Raw genomic sequence first — 25,176 nt, forward strand, 5'->3', positions numbered from 1 at the left:
TGTGTGTGTGTGTAATCAGTGGTTGTTTGCTGGTTGTTTAACCTTAATAAAATTTTAAAAATAAAATAAAACTGATTTGCCTGCTGTCATTTCTAAAGTAAAATTCAAGCTTTGGTTAGGTTTGAATTACAATAAAAGCTGCATTTATTTCTGTACCTTTAATTCTTTTAATTCATGTGAGCTCCAGGCAGATATGATCAGTTTTCACTCAGTTCAATGATTGTACATTTATTCTGGTTCTTCATCAACCCGCTATAATTGATTGATTTATGCCAACATCACGTCATGATGCAGAATTTATACAAATTTTAACCACATCAAGGTTAACTTTATGGTTTTAATTCTATTTTAACAGGTTTTATTATCATTGCACAACATTTTGTACAAATATTTTGTTTTTTTGCTCAGTGTGACCCAGGTCTCTCTTGAAAATGAGATCTGGACCTCATAGGTTTTTACCTTGTTAAATAAAAAATATTTTAAAAAATAAAAGTATTTGACACCTTCAGTCACCAGCTCTCAATTTCCTCTGATGCAAATTAATTTTAATGTTTGGCTTCTTGCATTACGCTTCTGCTTTGCAGATCACACATTGAAAATAAGATGAGACCAGAAGTAAAAATAAAACATATCTGCAGATTATGAAATTAAAATGTCTCAATTATTTCCATGTAGCAATATTAGATCATGCAGCAGATCCATTTCATAAAGATAAACAATCTAATAGTTCCAGTACAAGCCCAGCACATTCTGCAGACATAGTAATCTAAATCAGTTACACATATTGCGATGTCATTTTAGTTAAAATACGGTGCAGTCAGTTCCAATGCTAACTGAATGAAAGGAGGAAGGCAGTCGAGATTCAAGAGGTTCATTTCTAATGCTCAGTTCTACACACAACCTGAGAGGAGAGATGCTGAGTCACTGCAAACATTTAACACAAGTAAGTTCAATTTCACACTAATCTTAGACATTTTTACAGAACATTGTGGTTTTTAACTGTTATAGACTTTTTATAATCTTAAATAAACAACGTTGAGTGGTGTGTGTAACAGCTTTAGTGATCGGGTTTGAACAGTGAGGAAAGTCTGGTGCCACATCGTCACTCTGCAGGCTGAGCTGCAGACAAACACCTGGTGAAGCCTGATCACAGCACCAAAATATCATTACAAGACATATGAAAATTCAAATGAATTAAATAAATAATGGCTAAATCGTTCAGATCATAAACATGAATTTGTTGTGGTAATGAAATGGTCCTCAACATGAATCCCTGCAGCCTCAGTTTATCTTGCTGCTGGTAAGTGGCTCACACCAAGCTGGCCATGTTTTCAGTCAGATGGGAGGAAGTGATGGAGCAGCAGGGGAGCAGAGGGGGAAAGTGAGCCTAACCTCTGAGCGGTGCCTCGGTGTCAGCGGGACCAGAGGGCTCTGATTGGGGACAACGTTCACTAACAAGCTGCTAATTTCCACGCTTGATTGATCAGAGTGTGAATTCAGAGTGAAGGGCAAAGCAACCTGTGTGACAGCTCTCTGAACTGTGTGTCCTCACACAGCCACTTGTCACTCTCATGCATTTTAGCAATCAGCGCTCATCTGAGGTGTTCCATTATCTTTCTTCTTTGATGAATTAGGATTAGCACTTAGCTCTGAACCGTGTTTGAATGGAAGAGCAGCAGCATTGCTAAGAAGGCAGAGGATTACAAGAGGCTTTTTGTGCTGTAATTTCATTTAAAATAAAAGTCTTACCTTTGTTCTGTGTGCCCAGTTAGGGTGTGCTGGGAGGTTGAGATTAGCTCAGAGAATAGAGTTTGTCACAAAGCCGATTAGCAGTTGAAACAGGGCCAACAATGCTTTTCTTGTTAGAAAATCAGCATTTTTCCTGGCAAGCAGCAGACTGTTTTCATTTCCTGCTCCAGTTTCGTGGCAAAATCTGAGCAGGGCAGCAGACTGACGTCTTGTTATAGTTTACATCTGGAACATGCGGAGCAGGCCGGTCAGATCATGGGACAGGTCATGATGAGACACAAACAACCATGTTGTCCATTTCCACATCCTACAGGAAGGAGAGGACAGCTTCATCAGAAGGAGTTCTGCCTCTGGCTCAGTTCTGATGGTTGTCTACTGCCATCTGCTGGACACTTTTACCACTGCGTTTCACAGGTGATGTCATCCAAGCTGTTCTTTGCATTTTCCAATTTGCAGTAGAAGAGAGAATTTAAACTAGATTGTAATAGAGGTGGGTCAGGCAGTTAGTGTTTGGGTGGGAAGCTGTAGCCGGCCTCATGAAACCTGATCTCTACCAGAATCCCTCCGGCTTTCCATCCTCAAGTGGAAGGTTTAGTTTCCATCAAATGTTTCTCATTTGCTACACATCTTTTGTAAACCAAATGTGACAACACAGCATCCTCAGGAGTTATTCTGATATATGACCGGCTGAGAGCAGTGACTCTGACCTTTTACAGTTAATACCACTGCAGTTTTCAAGGAGGTTTTCCAAATATCGCCATCCTGAAAGACATTTTAAAACAGCAAAAGAGCATGACATGGCTATTGTTTTCATATCAATAAAAAAGAAAACACTAGAACAGCACAGCAACATTTAAGATTTATTCCAGTTTTAATCAGATGTTGAAAATGAATAGAAGTTCAGAACTTGAAGCGTTTAAGTAATCAACCTACACATAAAATCAAATATGGCCGCCCTCCTAATGAAACATATTACAGTGATAGAATTATGGTTATTCAAAAATGAAAATCTATTCTGAGAACATTTCCAACTATGTTTCTCCAGTTTAAATGTTTTAGCCGTTGAAGCAGAACCAACCACAAAGTCATGAAACAATCCCTTATTCTACAGGTTTTGACACCTTAGCAACCACTGCTGGAATTGGATTTGCTCATATTCATAATATTATTCATAATAACAGGAGCTATTATGAATAAGACCTTTATATAACACAAATGGTACAAACAGTAAGATTAAAACAAAAAGTTGATAGCTTTGACATACCAACTTAACCTGGTGAAAAGTAAGGGAAATACACATTAGCTGTGTGTTGCAGATGTCAAATAATAATAATAATACACCTCTATAATATTCTAATAACCTTGAGGTGTCAGCCACAGAGGCAGTGAGGTGTTTGTGGATTTCTCTCCTCCTGATTGCTGATGGAGGTGGATACCTCATGTGGCAGTGTGGCGTCCTCTCCTCAGAATCGTCCAACCCAGTCTACCAGAATGTGCCTCCTTTGTTTCTAGAACCGGCGTCCGAGGATAAAACTAGCCTGATCACATTTCTGTGTTCTGTCTCATCAACATGGCCACCACCAGTAGGCAGGGCTGATGTGTGTGTTTTAACTGAATGGCACACAGCTGCACAGCTTCATCACTCATTTATTTCAGTGTAACCATTAGAGAGAGCTCTGCTTTCTGCATTTAGCTTGCTATGGTCTAGCAAACAGACCATAGACTAGCAAACTATGGTTTGCTAGTCTAACCATAGACTAGCAATTGTACTGTTACTATTGTTACAGTATAATACAATAACAGTATTGTACTGTTATTGTATTGTAACAGTATAATAAGTTAACACTTATTGTACACAATAAGTTAACAGTAACTTATTGTACTGTTAGCAGTACAATGACAGTAACGTATTGTACTGTTAATACAACTTCCTGTAGCAGCAGCTATGAAAACACTGATGTGGTTCCAGACGTGTCATCAGTTATTTAGAGTTTGAAAAAAAAAAAAGAAAAACTACACACTTTAAAAAACAAACAGCTGAGTGATTCATTATAAAGATTCATGATTAATGGTTAAGTTATAGAGTACAAAAACTAAAAAAAAAAAAGACTATTGAATTTTCAGGTTCTATTCTGGGCTAATTTTAGTTGTAAGGTTTTGTCTTTAATCAGATCATGGAGGTTGCCTCACAATTCACATAGAGATTCTTGTGAATCCAACTAAGAAAAGGGAAAACTTCAAGATGAAGCTCAAATCATCTCTTCTATCCATCATAACAATCAAGGGTCATATCCCAAACTCCAACGTCTCTGTCTCTTATTGTATGACCAGACAGAGATTTAAAGAAGAGAGGCAAAAACAAATGAGGTGGATCAGCAGAGCTAGCCAACAACTGATGGAGTCATCCAGGACATGCTACTGTGGGATATTGGAATATTAAAACATGTAGTGTCTAACAGTACAACTTTGTTCCTGATAAACAAACTTCCTTTAGTTTTAAACTTCATCGATCAGTTCTCAATATTACCTCGTCTGAAATTTCATTTAAAGGAATGGAAGTTGTTGTTGGTTCACATTTTTAATTTCAATTCAATTTACTATAAAAAGGTCAAATATTTAGGCCTAAAAGAAGCTGAAACTATCTGTTAACCTTGGATTTGAATATTGTTAAAATGTAGCCTTTTAAATGAATTTTAAAGAGTTGGTTGAAAACAGACGTCAGTATGGTAGGAACACAATGGAGACATTAGGCACCAACAGTTCAAAGTATACGACGGCACATTAGGCCCGTAGTAGAAAGAAAAACAAGGAGTAAAACATCTTCAACTTTTTAAACTCCAAAAGCTTTTTCTAGAAAACAAAAAGATTAATCTCAAAACTTCTAAAGTTTTTGGCAGAAATTTACGCATCTTTTTTTCCCTATCAACAGAGGCCCCCACATGTTGATGTAAAAGAACTTCTGGTTTTGGTCTGTGTTGTCTGGAAAACTTCAGTCCAATCTTCAGCTCCTCCTTGCGTAAGATGACTAAAAGTTATGCTTGTGCATTCTTTTTCTAACTGCACAAGTTTCACATTAAACGTAGGTCTGCTGAGGATATTTCAGTTTTTCTGGATTCTTCGTTTGGCGTCTTGGGGTCTGCTCTCATGGTGAACTTGCTTGGTTGTTCAGACCAGGCCATGCTGGCAGTCGTTTTCAATTTCATTCACTTTGACCCCATTTGCTGTTCAGTGAAATGGCTGATCAAAGACCTCCTCCTGGCAAGGCAGGTCATAATACTGTTTACTCTCTCTGTGAATGCAGGGCTGCATGTACGTTCAGAGGGAACCAGAGTTGAAGTGACCTGTGAGGAGATGACAGGAAGCTGAAGGAGCCATGCAGGGGAAACGTCTGAGAGCAACTTAAAGTCAAGGTGACAGACAGCAGGCCTTCAATCACATCAGGACATGCTGGTACTTAGTCTTAAAATTGATGTTGAATTAATTATCAGTGTTGTTAAAACTCATACTAAATATTAATTTGCCTAGGGTGTGTATATTACTGTAAACTGAATCTGGAGGAAGGAACGCTGTGGTTTTTATTGACTTTTGTTGCATTCATGTCACTTTGCTGTTTTATTTCCCAGAAAATCAAAGCCCTCAACACTCACACACACACCCCCACACAATCACGCAACACAGTTGGGCAAAACAACCAAGATTTTATTGCCATTGTGCATGAACTTTGACACTGCAGGTTACACAAGGAAGTATCATGTAGTGAGTTGAGGAACACTCTTGCCTGCCGGTGATGTGCTCTGGTCACTCGCAGTGCTGGTCTTGGAGGAGATGGCTTTAGCAACAAGCTGCTTGCTGATCCAGCCTCTGAACTCAACACCAAAGCAATGTAACATGTCAAAGAACGGGCAACATCCTGGATGACAACACCTCTGTTTTTCTGTTTGTTTTTTCCTCAAATTATTGCACACACTTGTTTACCCATGTCAAGCATATGTGGGATACTGGGAAAGCTAAAGCTCTTGGTAAGGTGCTGAAATGTCCTTAGAAACCACAACATTGCATTGAGCCTCTTCGAAAGCCACATATTTACAAAATAGGAATGGAACGTCAATGCAGGGAGTCAACAAGCATACCAGATAGTAAAATAAATGCAGGTTATGATTCACTCGTGTGCAGAATAAATAAGATGCTGACAGGGTTTGGTTGCTTGGCGGCAGCGTCACTGCGGTAACAGACGGACGGTGAGAGGGAGGCAGGCCAGCGGGCTCCTTTAATCTGATGAAGGCGCTGCTGAATCTGCAGCCAATCATCTCTCACATCTCCATGTTACGCTCTCACAGCGATGGAACTTCAGGAATGAATCATCTGTGTTTGGGATGGTCAAATCTCAGGAATGTCACTCATGGATCAGGATTGTCCTGGAAATAGAATGAAGACTGGAGGTATGCTCAGTACAAACATTTATTTATTATGCCTACAGTTTAACTTAGCAGTAAAAAAATGGTTTGGGATCAGTTCCCTTAGGCCAGCAGTCACTCAGATCTTAACTGAACTATTTGCTTAAAAAGGATTTTAACACAGATCCTGTCTGACTGACCGTTTAGTCTGACAGTCTGAAAACAAATAGAAATGAGCAGGCGGTCTGTGACTGCTGTGATATGATGTTGGAATTCCATAAAATGCTAAAAACAAACATCTTCATGGTTTGTGTTGTTGTCTGAAACAATGACGGATGGATAAAAGAGAATAACAAATAAATGAAAACTATTTCTGCCAGGAAAATCAACCATTTTCCCACTGTGGGTAGCACAAACATGATCTGCTTTGCTTTTTTTACTTTATTAAATAAAGAAAATTTTGCATGGAATTGAAGTTCTGTGTACATTTTTATTTAATGCCTTTATTTATAGTAAAAGAAATGCACTAGTCAGACTCTTCCTGGACAGTTTTTAATATTTTTTTATCTTAAGATAAGAGAAAACAATGTGTTGCAGTTTTCTTATATATAAACCCAGAGGAAATACAAGCTGCTCTCTGATATATACATCACAGCTCAGTTCCCTGAACTTTATCTAACTTTAAAATGATCATCAAAGGTCTGGGCTGTAATAGGTGGGAATGTAGATTGAAAATAGCAGGAGGTCTTATGTTTGATGCATTTAATGAAAAAAAATTTTAAATCAGATTTTTCTGTCTGACCTGCTGAGTAACTGTCTGATTCTGAGCTCCGTCACGCTGACGGAGCTCAGGCTGCTTGCCTGGTTAAGACACAGAGGCCATTTTGTGGAATCTTAATAAACTTCATCTTGGATTAGATGGACAAAAAGTCTTTCCATACATACAAGTGGGAATTCCTCATTTATCCAACTTTAACATATTCTCATCAACCTCAAAAGGTTATAAAGCTGATATTAAGCTATAAATCAGAATAAATGTTTGTATATTTATACATCCAGTCTGCATTCCTGCAGGACCAACTGTCTGGGTTTGATGTGACGGCCCACCGTCAGCAGGGGGTCCGCTCCGCTCTGAGACACAAAAACAACCCCTGCTGCATTTTCCAAATCCTGGTGGAAACGCTTTCATCCGCACACACACCCCTGCACACAGTGTGTGTGGTCCCTACAGTGCTCCAGCTGCGGGCTGGGAACCAGTCTGGCCCCGAAGCGGGCCCTGGGACGCTCGGAGCAATCCGTCTGGGAATGGAGAGAAACTAGGAATGACATGACAGGGAATCGTTCTGCTTTGTGGAGCTGCAGATACTTTGTATGGACACACATTCCAATTTACCTGAGTATAGAATCTGATTGTGAAACACCTGAAACCACGACCAGATGCACACACTGTGCAGTGGCTGTGGCCATGGTAACAGTTTTCTGTGGTCTAGGCTCTAATTGTGTTCTGTTGGAGTCAGGGCTTCCTGTCAGCTGATAGTGTAAACAGAATCCTGAAGTGCAGCGGATTGTTCCGGTTCGTTCCGTCACAGTAAACCAGTCCAGAGGTTTCACCGAGCTGTTCCTGTCTTTCATAGAGCTATGTGTGTCTGGATATATCTGTGGATACGTTTACAGCTTATTCATACTGTGAATGTTGAAACAGAACACAACACATAATTTAATCAGAAATCTACTACCAGTTTAAAATGCATGCCCCTCCCCCCCCTCCATGGTGCTGGGGTGTTCCTGGGGACGCCTGGATAGGGCCCCTCCCCCGGCGGCTCCCTGCACACGGCTCCGAGCGTCTGTCTGGGTGGAAATGAAGGGACATTGTACGTCATGCAGTGATAGGATGGGAGTGGAGGGGGCCAGCACAGAGAGACGAGGCCCTCCTGGTGGGACAGTCAGTGGTGATGATGGCGGCCCCGCCCAGCTCTAGCTGTCTGTCTGGGTGTCTGCAGTCTCTGACGGGGACCCTGGCTCCTCCGGGGGGTCATCTGTGCTGGTGCTGGTGGAAACCTGAGTGGGGGTCCCGTAGAGCGAGGCAGCACCTTGGCCGGCCCCGGCATTGCTGTCGTCCTCCTCGGGGCCCGAGGCGGGGGCCAGCTGCAGGGAGCCGGGCAGCTTGACGGGGCAGAACGCCGAGCCCGTCGGGATGAAGTTGACCTTGTTTTTGTCAGGGCAGGAGAAGAGGGGGGCCGCTGCCGCCGCCGCCTGCCGGGAGCTGCAGGGGAACAAGCACAGTGACTGAGGGAGGAGCATTCATGAGGCGGATGAATACGGGAGTGAATCGGTCTGCACCTCATCTCCTCGAAGGCTTTGATCTTCTCACAGCCTTCCGGCGGCTCGCGCTTGAACATGTAGCTGTTGTTTGGTTTGGGTGAGGAGGCGAACTTTGGGAGCGGAGAGCTGCTGCCACTATCTGAACACACACACACACACACCCACCCACAAGAAGAGGCCTTCATGATTCCACACCAACACACTGGCAGCTCTGCCTGCTACAACACTTTAGATGTCAAGGGTAGGAAGGTTCAGAGAAGATTTAAAAGCTTCCACATCCAGATTCCAAGATTCACTATGAACTTAGACACATGTACAGTTAATACAATTTAAATTAAAATTCTATTCCATTTATATATGTTTATAAACATGTGTTTACTTTAGATATGTATTTAGAAAATATATACATGTATATTCATTCCATCTAAAATATTGAACAAAAACTGTAAGGAACAAAGAAAGAAAGTAATGGATGACTGGGTAAATTCTAGTATGGATGGGAATAAAACAGCTGTTTCTGTGTTAAAACATGTTAAAAGTTGTATGACTAGGTCAGGGGTCGGCAACCAATGGCTCCGGAGCCACGTGTGGCTCTTTCATCCTTCTGTTGTGGCTCCCAGTGACTTCGGGAAATAGAATATTTTATTAAAATTAAATCATTAAAAAATTATAAATTAAAATCATTTTAAAATAAATTTCTAAATCTGAAGGTTATGGTAAACTTGTAACATTAAAACAAAAGTTTTGAACATTTTTAGCACCCAAAATATACGTTATGTCCGCCGATGTGCGACAGGCATTCCTGGCGAACCCCACATGTCTGGCAGACCGCATTTTTTTAGGGCACTGATTTATTGACTTTTTGATCCTTGCCTGGAAGATACATCATAAATAAATCCAAGAAAAGGAAACATTCTGAAGATGGCAGAACATTTAATGCTACGTGGACAGATCATTTTGCTTTAACCGCTGATGAAACTGGTTCACCAGTCTGCTTAATATGTGGCGAAAGACTGGCAAACAACAAGAAGTCGAATGTTGAAAGACATTTCAAGAGCAAACACTCTGTCTTTGCTAAAAAATATCCCGAGGGAGAGGAGAGAAAAAAGGCCGTTTCAGAGCTGATGCGAAAGGCTGAAGCGTACGGAACCCTCTAGGGGACATGGGGATTTTTTTCCTTTTGCGTTCCCTCGCAAAACTTTTGCGTTACCTTGCAATACTGTACTGGTCAGTTATGCAGCATAATTGAACACTGTAAGCCTTTCTTATGGTGGGCGCCGTATTTTATGCTTTAATATAAGGTTATGTGAGGTTTTTCCATGAATGTTAGTATCTTTTTGTGAAATATATCTATATAATATATATGAAGTTTTATATCTTTCTTTAGGATAGAAAGGCACAACAAACCTACGATATGAACAGAAACCTTCCGTAAGTAGGAAAGAAATAAAAACATATTATAATTTGGGCTATTTCTGAGTTATTATCACGGGAAATAAGTCATCTGACAGTTGTGATTGTGTCTCTGTTGTGTTCGTAGTCTGAATGGTTTAAAGAACAGCTTTCAGTGCCGCTCCATCTTCGCCTTAACAGACATAAACATACAGGAAAAAATCGATTTTCAATCAGTGTTTTGCAGCAAACAGTTAATAATAATAAACAAGTTTTCACTGAGGCTCTGTAAGAGCCATATGAATGAAATAAGTAATTATTGATATGACAGGAGCAGGAGGCTTTGACACTTAGGTGTGTCGACGTGGGAGTGACGTCACCAGGTATGAATGGGAAGGATACTGGCTTTGTGTGTATTAGGAAGCGGTGAGCGGGGCGGTCAGTCCTTGCAAAGTTTGGAGCATGATCATCAAAATGGAATAAATCGATAATTGTGACAGAACAAAGAAAAGGTTTGGAGTTGATTGATACACGGACAGATGAGATTCCCCGAGTTAACCCAGCGCGGCGTCATTACTTTGTTGTGTTTTTAATAATAAAAACTTGTTAATAGTAAAAACTGTTTGGTGCAAAACACTGATTGAAAATCGATTTTTTCCTGCATGTTTATGTCTGTTAAGGCTAAGATGGAGCGGAACTGAAAGCAGCTCTTTAAACCATTCAGACTACGAACACAACAGAGACACAATCAAAACTGTCAGATGATTTATTACCCGCGATAATAACTCAGAAATAGTCCAAATTAGGATGTATTTTTATTTCTTTCCTACATACAGAAGGTTTCTGTTTATAACGTAGGTTTGTGGTGCCTTTCTATCCTAAAGAAAGATATAAAACTTCAGATATTTCACAAAAAGATAGGCTACTAACATTTATGGAAAAACCTCACATAACCTTATATTAAAGCATAAAATACGGCGCCCACCGTAAGAAAGGCTTACAGTATTCAATTATGCTGCATAACTGACCAGTACAGTATTGCGAGGTAACGCAAAAGTTTTGCGAGGGAACGTAAAAGAAAAAAATTCCCCATCTCCCCTAGAGGGCTCCGTACCGTACTACGGGACACAGAAGCAGACTGCGCATTTTTTGGTTTGCTTGGTTCGTTCAGTGCCGGTGGATAATATTTGGATAAGTTTTGATTTTTATCTCCTGACTAAGAGGAGGACAGGTGACTGCATTCTGTTTCTATTTTTCCTTCAGTGCGGGTTGGGTAAGTTTCGATTTTTATTTCTTAAATACAAAAACCCAAATAGACAGAGGGTATTTTGTTTGAAATTGAGCATCAACAAGGTGTAAAATGCGTTTTGTTACATGCAGAAATAAAATTTTGTGTTCTCTGCAGCAGTTCGTTGATTTCATAAACGCAACATAGTGTCGATTTTTGTACATAGCATATACGTAGGTTATATATAGGCTATATGACGTCAAAATGGGTTGTGGCTCCAAGTGCTTTCTTTTTATTGGGAGGCGGTCCCAAATGGCTCTTTGAATAGAAAAGGTTGCCGACCCCTGGACTAGGTAATTATATTTTCTAGGAAGATATTGTTGACAATAATTAAGCACACACACAGAGTCTTAAAAAAGCAAATACAAAAATATCAAATTGAAAAAAAAAAATTTTTTTTTTGCACTAGTAATCAGTCAACTGATTAAAACAAGATATTTATTGCTGGTCGACCCAAAACATAAGCAAACTAAGCAGCCGCAGAATTGCTGAAATTTTAACACTGATCATAGATCTAGAATTGTTATTGTTAACTTGCTATTAAGTTTGAGGTAATGGTTTAGTAGTGAGCGAGCGTGTGTGAGATGTCAACACCACACATTATTCATTGCCTACAAAGATTTGCGCACTCATATCAGCCTCCCTGTGCGTTCGTTGTAAACCTCTAAAAGCGTGATAATATGATAAATAATATTTGGGTGGCTGTGAGTCAATCAAGCAGATTAGCTTTTATTTTTGACGCCTACCTCTGTGCAGTACTCTGAAAATGAGCCTCAGTGGGTTCATATAAATCAGGGGTCCCTAAAGTGGGTGCCTGAGGGCCGGCCTCCTGCATGTTTTAGTTCTCTCCTTGGTTTAACGCACCTGGGTCAAATTATGGCTCGTTAGAAGGCCTGAGAAGAACACTGACTTGCTGAAAAGGTTGTTGGTACCACCAGGGAGAGAACTAAAACATGCAGGACGCCGGCCCTCGAGGACCGACTTTGGGGACCCCTGATATAAATACTGGTAGAGGTGAACCTGCTCTGCAAGAACGTCTTCCAAATGGTCCAGTTTGAGTTAAAGGCACTGCTGAAGTAAACTACAGAGACACCACAACCCACAAGGCTGCGCTCAGAGCCGTGGACTGTTGCTGTGCAGACCTGATTTTTACCAGCTTGCATTTTTGATCAATGAAGTCTGAATATTTTATTACAGCTGGACGAAATCAGACTCGATAGTCTAACTGTAATTGTTCAACAGGTACTGGAAAATATAAAAATGCATAGAAGTGAGAATAAAATCTGACCCTGTTTGGTTCTAATTCAGTGATACCTCAATGCTTCAGGCCAGGCCTGGGTTTCCACTGAGACAATAATGTTTTAATGCTGCTGTTCCTGACCTTTATCCCGGTCATACAGCAGATCCTCTGTAGAGTAAGGACTGCCATCATGTGACCCTGGAGGACAGGCTGGTGAGGGACAAGGAGACAGGCTGGAGCAGCTGCTGGACCGCCCAGGGGCTGAAGGAGTCTGAGTGTCCACGCTGCGAGAACTGCTGCTCCGCTGCTGGGGAGGGAAGGGTGCCCGACGCCCATCCGGAACCTCCAGAGACTGCACAGCATCAGGGGATGGAAACAGAATGTGAATGAGGTCTGAGACACAACGATCTGGCAGACACACAGGACAGAAGCAACTCAACAGGGACGAACCTTGAGCTCGTCCTTCTCTCCGTTGTCTTTGATGAAGACTTTCTCCAGCTCATGGTTGATGCCCTCCATGCTGCTGGGCACCCTGGAGATGGAGGGCTTTGGCACCGTGATGTTGGACAGCGGCATCTGGGCCGACTTCGACATGGAAAACTGCTGCAGCAAACACACACACACATATGCATCGTTCCTTTAATACTTTAAGTAAGACTCCTGGTATTGTTGAGTAAATGCAGTTTTTATATATATATATATATATTGACCATAATTGATAAATCATGATATCTGATTAATGATTTCAGCCCCATGCGGCACAATAAACAAAATGAATGAAGTGAAGCTCCAGGTGTTGGTGCAGGTACCTGAATGTAGCTGGCTGCTGTGCAGGTGTGGCTGTTACAGCTGGACAGGAAGGAAGCTGTTCTTCCACTGAGGGAGGAAGGCTACTCTTCTTCCTCTGGATCACCTTCCTGTCTCCTGAGTTCCAGCTGCTGATCCTGTGAGCAGAACAAATGAAAATCAGATGTTTGGACAAATTGATGGTCTAGCAGCACTCACTTGACAGGCCCACCTGTTTATTTACTACTACACTGAATGATTTGTAAGGAACAACATGATGCATTATAGAATGTTTGGTTTGGAACCTTTGGCATATGCAGTGGAAATTAACATACACTTAAAACATGTAGAACCTTTTTTCTCTGACACTGAATCAGACAAAACCTTTTCTACTTTATTGATCTGAAAGAGAAATAAATGTAGTTTTAACTCGGATCAGTTCAAATTCTTCAAAGAGTTATTGTAGGTAGTGATGGCTGTTGGTAGATCTACTGTAGCAGTTTATATTACAGTGAATTTGAACCAACTTCTGACTGAAGACTCTGTTTTCCCCAAGACAGTCTCATGAAGAGGATGGCCAAGGTTGTAAATAATGTTCTTGATTTTATGAAGAATCATTTTCTGCACCATCATATCCAGAGTTTCCAAAGTCATCCTCATAACAGAACCAGAACAGAACCAGCCTTCTTTATCAGGCTGTTGAGCCTTTTTAGGTCCCTGGTTCTGATGCCCCAACAGATGATGGCAGAAAAGATGAAACTCTCAACAGACTGATAGAAGATCTGCAGTATCTTGCTGCAAACCTTGAAGGATTTGCAGCAAGGAAAAGTGTTCATTATACTAAGACAAAAATATTTTGTAAAAGTTTTTTTAGTTATAGAAACATCACCATATCTAAGTAAACATTAATTAAATGAAAAGGGGATGGTAAATATTTTTGAAAAAAACAAAAAACATGATGAAATTATTAGAGAATCCATCTATCTATTGTGTATACCATATATCCATGGCTGATCAGCGGCGGCAGGGACCAGGAGAAACAACTTTTCACAGAGCCTATCCTCCCCACCCATTCTGCTGTCAGATGATGCCAAACCAGATCAACACCATAAACACAGGAGTCGACACACAGGAGCATTCCACAACATGCATGGAGCAGCTGTAACCAACGGAAACCGGTCAAAAATACACACCAGGCCAGCTGACTGTTCTGAGATCAGATTCGGAACGCACAGGAGACTGATCCCAAAATGGACCCAAGTTTAATTAATTCATTCATTTTTTTAAATTTAATTTTCCTTTGGGATCAATAAAGTATTTTTTAAATAAATTGTATTGAAATGATGATAGAGTTGCCATGGCAACAGGGCCTGACCTTCTTGTATAACTAGTCCTGAAAATACTGCTCTGTTTCTTTAAATCTCCTGTAGGCTTCATGCTCTTCAGCTGTCAGCAGCGTTACTGGCAGCTATCAACTCCATTTAGCTTCACTTCTGTGTGACGTTACAGTAGTTATACCTGTTGCAATAAGCAATAAATCAATTACTAGCATGATATATCAAATATATTAAAACAAGCTCAGATTTTTTAAAAAACCTTTCATTTCCATTTTCAGGATTTTTTTTTCTTCTTTCTTTCTACCAAAAACTGAAAAAAAATCTTCAGTGTGGTGCTTTGGTTTCAACTAGCCACTTTTTTCAATGTACAATTGTGTTCACAGACTTCAGCATCCATTTTATTTGTTGTTTCTGTTATTCACAGAAACAACATTTTAAATATTTTGCATATTTAAAATGTCTTCCGGTTTCAGTGTTAAATGTTCCTAAGAATTTAAAGATTATTGATCTATGAAAGAGTGTTCTTGAATAATAATGCCATTACCATTATGTTACTTGAAAATGGTCTCAAACAACAATGTTACTGTTTATCATGATAACTTCTGAGATAATTTATTATCCAGTTAAATTTGTTACAGTAACAAATTTAACTGGATAATAAATTATTTACTTCTCAGACTAAAACTCAGAAGTTTACTTTTGAGTTTTAGTTTTTGAAACTGTAGTCAAAGGAAAATCCAAATAATGTTTAAAAGTTTATCTGTGCGTGCGTTACAAAATGTAACTCCATTCCAGCTCAGAATGAATATTCTTTGTTCCTTTCTCTGTGAGTAAAACTAGACTAAAATAAATTTTGGTTTTAGTCTAGTTTACATTTGACAAAAATATGACTGAAATTAAAATCCCAAAAATTGTCGTCAAAAGTCCCCAGACTAAAACTCTGAAAACTGTGCTGTAAGTATGAACACTATTTTGAAGACATGTTCTGTGGTCTGAGAACATGTCCGGGTGATGTTGAAGTTTGGACACAAATGGGAGTCCTGAGTGGAAAATGTCCCTCAGAACCACCCAGTGAGTCCAAAGTACCTTAAATATAACAAAGTCAACGTTTTCAACTAGAGGTGCACAGACTGCAGATCTGCAAAGATCTGGTTGATCTTTAAAAACTTAACCTGCCAATTTTGAATTTGCCAGATATAATTTTTTGTCTGAAAAGCTAAATATAGTGACAAAGCTGCCAAGTTTATAACAGTGTGGTTACTATTATCTACCGCTCTCGTGCATATATGACTTGGTGGGTGAGTCAGTCAGTCATCCCTCGCTCACTGCAGACCAATAGGGGACAGAAACTGATTTTCAGATGTTTGCTGAGGTAGAGAAGATCGCTTTCACATGTTAGCATCGGCCAATCGCTAGTCTTCCAAAATGAAAGAAATTTTGATCTACTTGAAATTAGTAGATGGCCACTAATCTCAAGTGGCCATCACAAAGCCGTGATCCCAGGACTATGGACTAAAACAGTGCAGGGTTTCCCCCAGGAAATCTGCTAAGCTTGTCGATAGCTAACCCCAGTGGTAGGGGCACTAGGGCCCTAACACTGGGCCCTAGATGTTTCCTTGACGTTTCAACCCAGCGGCCCACTTTATGGGGTTAAATAATGTTTAAAAACTACAAAAATTCAGAGGTACATGAGCAGGCATCAAATGTTCAATGCATCAACTATAAACTTTGCTTTATCTATCTTTTTTGTCACTGTACTGGAGTATAAAATACCCTATTTAAAATAAACAAACAGCACTTAGCCTGGTGAGGTGGCATGTCAGACTTAGAATACACCAGAGGAAACTCTACAGTGCATGTACGTGTGGGGGTGGGTGTGTGCGTGTGAGTGTGAGCAAGGCAGTTTGTAAACCTGATCCAGTTGCACCGGTTCTGTCAGCAGGTATGGGTCAAAATTCCAGCAAACTGCCATGACGTTAAAACAATTCTCTAAAACAATTTCTGGCATTTAGAAAAAGGAAAGCATTGGTGTGAACTTGAACTGAGTAAAAACAGGAAACATTTAGTCACATTTCATGTAAGACTGAGGAAATGAATGTAAATATCTAGTTTAAGTGTATTGTTCCACTTTTCTCTTCTGCATATTCGGTTTACTTCATCCACAGTAAGAAGAGTCAAAGGCTGTGTCACCAAATGTCCACCAGGTGTCATTGTTTCCATTGCAGATAAACAACAGAAATAGATTTAAAGCAGACTTCAATCTTTGCTTCTTTGACATCTTTGGAAGGCTCAGGGTCAGGAACCTGAGTGTGAAGGTTCCTCTAGAGGCCAGTTTTCATCCCAGCTGTCACTGTGTGTTTCTAGGACTACAGGAACTTCCAGAGAACATCTGTACCAGGCAACGTGTTCAGACCTGCCCCCCTCCGTCAATCCTGACACTGACCCTCTACTCTCCAGAAACAGAACACATGAAGGATTTATCAATAAAGGCAGAGTGTGTAACAGTTGTAAGATGATCTGTGGATGTGGGCCACAGAACCAGTTCCACTGCATGCGCTGCACCCACTGCTGCTGCTCACGTTTCAGATCACTGGCTCAGATTGAAGATCTCTCCCTTCACTTTCCGACAGATCCTTGACGTTTCAACCCAGGAACACGTTTTGATGGACAGCAACAAATGGGGGAAATAACAGCTTAACAGAACGGGTGCTGTCACTGTCTGGTGTAATGACTGCTGAGACTAAAGCCAACTGATTGAGCAGGAAGAAGAACCAGACATCTACCCGACACTTCAACCAGATCAGTTTCGCAGCTTTCCCAGAGGTTTGACAAAGAGATTCCAACTTTGGATGATTTGGGCCCCAAATATACCACAGAATGTTCACAAACGATGCACCGCTCTGCTCAAGAAGTTTTTACTAAGCTCTTCATTCTAAAGAGGCCGCAACATTACCTATAATCAAGTCAAGTCAATATTTTTTTGTGAAAACAACAAAAGGTTTGGAATTTGTTTTGATATATTCTTAGAAACACAATCAATACAATATAGAAACAGCTGAAACCAGAAGTTTACATACAGGGAATAAAAAGGCATCTTTCTTTTTTTCTCACAGAGTTAAATCTAAGAAAATGTTTCCTGTTTTAGGTCAGTTAGAATTACCTAAATTATTTATATTCCACAATTCCACAATAATGAGAGAAAGAATCTGTTAAAGACTTTTTTATTAATGTCTTCTAAATCTTTGAATTCAAGTCCACTCACAGAAGGGATGAATGAAATAAAAAAACTGTTTTTAAAAATATTTTCTGTCATTTGTGATTTCTTTTTTAGAAAAGAAAGCAAAGTAATATCAAAATTTAAAATTGGACTTGGTAGGAAAGAAATTGGAGATTTCCTAGTTTTTATGTTAGAAATATCTGACAGTAAAGTGTAGAGTTTATTGTTTGCCACCGGTCTGACTAGCTGCCATGTTTTTCATCAGTTGAATTTCTGATTAAAAATAGCTTTTGGCAACAGAGAAATAGTTGTTTCCGATTAGTCTGCACATGATTCCGTCACAGCAGTGGTGTCCAAAGTATGGCCGGGTCCATACAATTTGTGTTTGGCCCTCCTATAGCAGTTTAAGTATTAAAATGTTGCCCTCCAGCAAATGGAGCTGACATAGATGGACACATTTTGTAATGTGTTAGGATTACATTTTGTATCTTCTTGAATGGAAAATGTTAGCAACACAACTAAAACTACATTCACACAGTAGGCAAATGTGACCCAAATCTAGTCTGAACGACCCGATTCCAATTTTTACCTCAAAATATCCAATCTTTGTCATTTTCATGTCCTGAGCTGCATCGGACGCATATCCAATTGTTTTCAAATTTCAAAGTGTCTGCAGTCTAAACGGTCATGTCGCATTTTATCCGACTTTTATGTCGTCGAAGCCAGGCAGGGGGAAATCCAGAAGTAAATTATAAGTATGAAATGATGGAATTAGTCTGTGTGTGGGATCACAATCCCTTCACTCCTAGCTTTGACAACACATCTGAATAGGTTCCTCTACAGAAGTTGCAGTTAATTCTCCACTAAAGGCCACTGCTATTAGTTGTGCTTTCATTTTGTTAGTTTCCTTGGTGTTGTTATGATCTTGCGACTATACCGTTGACTCTCCTTACAGAATAACTTTAAAATCCATCTATAAACAGAGCGCTGCTGTGTAATGTCAACGTTATTCTTTTGTGCATGCACTTTGCTTTTGGGATGAAAACCGTTCACACAAATGTCTCATTGTGGTCGGGCGGTTCAGGCGTATGAATGACCATGGAAAAAAAATCTAATTCCAGTAAAAAAAAACTGAATTAAGAATCAAGACCTGCTGTGTGAATGTAGCCTACGTATTTCTCTTTTATTAGTCATGCTTACCAAGTAAACCACCTGCTATGGTAGCTAATAACACTGCTAACTTCCTGTTATCTGACCTTTTCTGCCCTGTATCTCCTGCTCCACATCAGTAAACCACAGTGGCAGCTCTGCTCCTCCCTGCAGCTCTGTAACGCCATAACATGCATGTCCACACATGGACCGAGTCGTCATCTGGCACAGCCGCATTGTTTTCTTTGCTGCAGGAGGCAAAGAAGAGCCAGCTCGGGCACAGCTTGCCATAAACTGCAGCTGTTCAGGCCACTGAAAGGAGGGGAAGTGGATGCTCAGGAGTGAGATAGTGTTATCTGCCACCTCCGTGTTGCTACTAGGCATCAGGGTTCTGTAGCCGAGCGAGACTTGTAGGATTGGGCCTAGTGCAGAGCCATATGCCAACACAAGTTCAATCTTTCTACAAAGAAGCAATTACAACAGTATTATTTCTGTAAGGAAGCTCTTTCATATCGCGGTTTGTCAATGAGGAACAATATGCCCACTGCTGTATTTCAGATGTTATTTAAGTAGTTGGTCATATTTGTCTCTACCTGCTCCCTCTGCATCTTAAAAGCAACTAAAAACATCGACTTACAATCCACGATATGTCTTACCCTACAGCCTGTACTACTGGGCCTGCCGGGTGGGTTGTAGTTCTGCAATATCCCGGGATGTCCAGGGAGAACCCATACACACACATCGGGAGAACATGCTCACTTCATGCAGCACATCATTATGAGACTCTCATAATGATGGATTTGTTTCACTGAGGAAAAAATTACATTTTTGTCTTTGAAAGTTGCTCAAGTTTGAACTAGGGAAGAATTAAAGTACATTTTCTCTCTGAGCTTAGGCAATGTCTGTTTTATTGTTTTGATTTCGGCCCTTGTAAGCTGATTAAAAAAATATACAGTACAGACCAAAAGTTTGGACACACTTTTTCATTGAATTCAATGAGAAAGTGTGTCCAAACTTTTGGTCTGTACTGTAGGTCAAGGTAGTGTTTGGTGGCTCCAATGTCACTGTACCTCACCCAGCACTGTCACAATAAAGACTCTTCTTTTATTCTATTTATTAACGCTACGTTAATAGATGTCATGTTTTTTAGTCTATTTATTCACTTGTGAATTTTCCATTAACCACCCAGGGAACTGGGTGGTTAATGGAAAATTAATCAGCAATGGCATTTCTTCAGTTCAAAGTATTCCCCACCCTCCTTTCGGAAACATCAACATAATAAGAAATATGTCATCTCTGTATTGTCACTGCAACACCCAGGAGAACAGAATGTGGGCTCTGCTCACCTGTGTAAGTGTCTCGTTCAAACAACAGGAGTGATGCACATTGGTGTGATGAAGCCAGCAGCCTGGGAGGAGAGCCCCATCAACACTGATCTGAGGAGAAGACCACCAGCTCCACACCAGCTGCTACGTTCTTCCTTTCACTGCAACAATAACAAAGAAGCAGAGCAGAATTAGTCTGACATTCTCCATCTGAAGTTTTATTCTCTGCTGTTTGGTAAAACTTTACCTAAGAGACCAGGGCCAATCAGTGAGCCTATTCAGAGCCAAGTGCATGAACCCCTGTTTTTTTCTTAAAGAGAGAGGCACACACTCTATCTCTCTTCAATCAATGAAAAAACAATTAAATTTTTCATTGATTGAAGCAATTATGCACAAGTTTACTTCAACACACATGTAAACAAGAAAATGTAGATACTAAACAGTAAGACAAGACTACAATGAAGAAAAACAATAACATTAAACTTCTCCCAAAAAGAGGTTAGCAGTTCTTTCAAGAGACTCTTACTCATATTTGTCTTACTGGCTTCTAAATGTATGAAATGTTTCTATCCTAAAAATCAGGACTGTTGCAAAGCAGCAAGAAGGTTCTGGGTTGGAATCCCAGCTTGGGATCTTTCTGCCTGGAGTTTCCATATTCTCCCAGAATGCATTGGTTCTCACCAGGTAATCCAGCTTCTTCCCAGAATAGAAAACAGGAATGTTAGGTTCATTTCTCTCTGAGTGTGTGTTGTCCTGTGTGTCTCTGTTTCTCCCTGTGGTGGAGTCTCAACATGTCCAGTTTGAAGCCCACCGCTGATCACTGCAGATAGGCACCAGCCATACAAGCTCAAGCAAAGTACACCTGGCTGCAGAAACCAGAAATCAACGGGGATGCGCTCAGCATCAGATCCGTACCACATTTGGAAATAGCACCATTGTAATCTGGAACTAAAGTGGTCGCTATATTCTCTTTGGCCCTAGTGTCACGTTTTTTTTTCTTTTGAGAAAAGTGATGGGGTGAAGAGGTTTTTCAAAGGGTTTGTTTCTTTTAACACAATGCAGTGTGAAGCTGAAAATGTTGCAAACGTTGCAACTTTGGTCCCCAATCGACTACCAGGTGTGAAAACACACTAATACAAGATGTTGTTATGCCACCTAATGGCCACAAACCAGAACACTACTGGAACTCTGGTAAACAGGAAGTCCTTTGCATCAGTTTGATTCTTCTGGTTCTCAATAGCTGCCTGATGGGGCTGTAGAATGAAAACCGACTGAAGTGTTTCAAAGTTTTGTTATACTCTGCATGTCCATTGCAAGCTGGGGTACTGCGATATATAGTCAAAGTAACATACTGATTATTCAGAAGTATATGTTTTTACAGTGAGTGTATGAAAAGCCATATAGCCACAGGTAGAACTTCAACCTAACTGGTGGAGGCTTCTTTCTGGGAATGTTTTTGCTGTTAGGTAACAAACATAATGAATCATGCTGAAAGTTCACTCCACAAAGGGTCAAAGGTCTTCTAGTGACCTGTCCACTTCAGTCTCTGCTCCTATTAATCACTGCACAGACAGTGCTACAGTTGCTACAAATCCATGGGATAACAGGTGAACTCTGGAGACTCAATTAGAGTTGGGTTGTGATCTATGATCAACAAGGTAGTAAGGACTTGTATCCCATGATGATCATGTCTTTTCCATTTCTGTTCATTTGCTCCTCCCTGGAAACACTGAGGAGCAGCTGGAGCAGAACACAGGACCTCAGCTTCAAGTTATGTGGTTTTGGTTGAAAAGGCATTTCTGCAGAACTAGGTTTGTCTGGATGACATTTCAAGTAACTCCCATGGGCAATCAAAGCCAAAACTCTTAACTGTTTGGTGCTTTTGACTTTTGTATAACAACTAGGTCAAAGCTCAGTTCAGGAATTCTGAAGGTGATTTAACATGGGGGCCTTATCCACCGAACAGGTTCCAGTCCATGTTGGTGAAGCAGTTCTTTGTGTTGGCACCAAGACAAACTCAGACCCAAGACCTCAAACCCAAAGTTGTCCCAGCCTCAGTTTTCTGTTGGACCAGAGAAAGAAACACCTTTGTCAGGAACTAGGGGTGGAGACTATGGAACATTATAGCTGACTCATTTCTTTAGCTCTGTTTGCCTTAGAGTAGGGCAATAAAATAATTACAATAGTTTATGGAGAATCACAAAATGTCAATAACAATAAAAGGGGAATTTTAAAATTCAAGAAGACAGACGATAGATGTGGCCTAAGAGGCAGCGTGCGGGCCCATTTTCCTGTAAAGAATCACAGTGAAATTAGGAAAGTTGAAATTAGGAAAAGAAAGTCAGATTTCCGGCTTGGAAAATTGATGGTATTTTATAACCTCTGACCTCAACATCTAATAAAGTTGATGTGTGCGTACCATGTAGTGATAGTTGCTACTGTTTACTGCTACTGCTAACGGTTGGTATCTAAACAAAGGGCACATTTTAGAGAGTGTGTGCTGCCTCAGTGCATGACTGGATAAAATGCAAAGAAATATCACATACACACTTTTTGGCTGCTAACAGTAGTTAGTTTACTCATGTAGCAAAAGTTAGCAAATTCCATTGATTTTCCAAGTTGCAGCAAGCATATGGTTAAGTCAGATGTGATGTCATTCTTAGATGCACTTCAAAGGTATAGGAGCAACTGAGGTTTGCTGCATGTTAGCATTAAAACAACCTGGTTCTGTCTAAGCAGCCAACAATAAAACTAAGAGTACAGATGCAAAGTCCGTTGCATATAGCAACATTCACCTCCTGATCAGGCGAAGGGCTCAGTGATGTTTACAGCCCTGCTGAAAACGTGTCAGTCAGGACACATGCTGGATTGCTTTCAAAAACATCAACATTATGGGTCACTGTAACCTTTATTGTCATGTATATATACTGTAACTCAGATTTTTCTGTTCTAGATAGTATTATGGTGTGTGTACATACTTATTTTCATAGCCTGGCCTGATTGCGCAGAAGGCTCTGTTTATGTCTCAGGAACTGCTAGGCCAGAATGTGACCACAGGAGCCACAAACCTGTCAGCTGACTACCTGCTATCATGAATATTTGGGTCTTCTGATGTGTTTCTCAACAGGAAATAATCTTAATGCCACGCAGTAATGACAATGGATCACTTTTAATTGCTTGCTGTGAAAATCTGTCATATTAGCTATGTAAATCTGTAAGGCTTGTTTATGAACGACAGAAGCTGCATCATCACGCAAGACACAACCATAACCAACAATATCTACCTCATCAGTAGCAGCTTATTGTTATACTGTTGTAGTAATAGATAACATCACTTTAATTCGTTCAGATCCATTCCGGAAACCGAACAGATGGAAAACATCATCTCAAATAAGCTGCGCGAAAATAAACATAAAAATCCAAATGAATAAAACAAGAGTATGGCGGTTAGGAATAAATACGAGGCGGAGGCACGGCCTCGGTGTTTTTAGCATCAAGCATCAGATCCTGATGTGTTCTGACCTAATTAGACAGCTAGCCAACTAGCCTAGCGCGCGTGAAGCCCTACAGCAGCTACAGGCAGAGGACTTTGGCCGGCCAAATCTAGCTTAAAAATGTACACAATTTTGAGTTATCAGTCTTATTAGGAACAGCTAATTGACATTTCAAATGATAATACTATCTGTATATAATTAGAGATAGCCAACCTTACAATTCGGCCTCAATGTTATCCGTATAACCACAAACACATGAATGAAAATGTAGAATTTTTAGCTGCTTCGCAGTTCAGCTCCATTAGCCCGACGCACCAAAACACAACGTGGCGTTTAGTAAAGAATGGTGAAAAAAGAATCAAAAGTTTTACTTTCTTGGTTATATAATATCTAACAGCAGGAGATACACACGACGAATATTAGCTTATGGTTTACTTAATATTTAATTTGTTGTGTTTTGTTTCATAAACTCAATATTGACTTATTTGCAGGCGAAAGCCTTCAATTACTGTGTTTTTAAGCTAGACTGGCGTAGGAGTCGCTGTGGAAAACAGAACCGTACTTAGCATACCACCGAAGTACCTAAACGTTAAATGTATGGTTATAAAATAACATGTTTGAATTGCAATGAACCAAGCTACCTGTGCGGGGACGTGGACAAGTGTAAGGAATTCGTGTCATCCAGCGGAAAGCTCCAGCCTCCCGTCCGAACCGCTGGCACTTCGGTTGGCGGGACTCGAGCAACGGGATGTAGTCGGTCCAAGGCTTAAGGAAGGAGGAGGGAGCACGACAGGTTGGGCTGTGATGATTTCCAAGCACAAGCTGATACGACACCGTAGCACTGTGGAGGTGTCGCTACTAAAGCAATAGTAGGAGGCTGGAAGGGTTCCACCGTGTTTACCACCTGCTGGGATGAGCTTGTGGATGCTGAGAGGTCCATCCACCTTCAGTTATTGCAGATGAATTTGAGTGTAAAATAAAGATACAATTACAGGGTCCTGTTCAACAATGCACAAATGAACAGTTTAATCTTTAGGTTGTCATGCAGCTGCTATCAACAGTTTAAACCTAAATTAAATAGGATATTTCAGGTTAAGACTAGATATTTTAAAGGATGAATTTGAGCAATCCTTTTTCATGCTGGTGTGAGTATGAACACAACCTACATACAATTTAAATGATCACCTGGCCACAGGTTTGATACAAGTTGTTTCATTCAGTATTACACAGTGTCAAAATGTTACATCCCATATCAAATATACTACATATATCCTCACCATTTTTGTTAAATGTAAAAAAAAGAAGTTGCACCTCAATCACATTGTTTTTAAGTTAAATTAAAAATACTTTATTTTCACCCCAAAAGGAAATTAAATGTTCTTGTAACTGATATCGGTGGAAGGGTCGTCATGGATGGTGATGCTGTGGACAGAAAGGATCTCCACTTCCAGTCAGTTATGCAACAAATCTGAAGAAACCTCTG

General features: G+C 40.3%; 1 protein-coding gene across 3 annotated transcripts; it reads right to left on the reverse strand.

Annotated features, from left to right (window-relative positions):
* Positions 1-5,427: 5,427 nt before the first annotated feature.
* Positions 5,428-24,633, reverse strand: glcci1a (glucocorticoid induced 1a). 3 transcript variants are annotated; one of them, XM_032580633.1, is made up of 7 exons: positions 24,335-24,633; positions 20,221-20,360; positions 13,195-13,329; positions 12,836-12,985; positions 12,527-12,737; positions 8,484-8,604; positions 5,428-8,406 (listed from the first exon to the last, which is right to left on the reverse strand). In XM_032580633.1, the coding sequence occupies exons 4-7, from the start codon at positions 12,977-12,979 to the stop codon at positions 8,118-8,120; spliced, it is 765 nt and encodes a 254-aa protein (XP_032436524.1). In that variant the 5' UTR covers positions 12,980-12,985; positions 13,195-13,329; positions 20,221-20,360; positions 24,335-24,633; the 3' UTR covers positions 5,428-8,117. The 3 variants fall into 3 exon arrangements, with proteins under 3 accessions (XP_032436524.1, XP_032436522.1, XP_032436523.1); XM_032580631.1 differs by having other exon boundaries at positions 12,836-12,988; positions 24,335-24,627; XM_032580632.1 differs by lacking the exon at positions 24,335-24,633 and adding an exon at positions 23,907-23,928 and having other exon boundaries at positions 12,836-12,988.
* Positions 24,634-25,176: the final 543 nt, after the last annotated feature.

Source organism: Xiphophorus hellerii, chromosome 13 (genome assembly GCF_003331165.1).
Source record: "Xiphophorus hellerii strain 12219 chromosome 13, Xiphophorus_hellerii-4.1, whole genome shotgun sequence".
Lineage (NCBI taxonomy): Eukaryota > Metazoa > Chordata > Actinopteri > Cyprinodontiformes > Poeciliidae > Xiphophorus > Xiphophorus hellerii.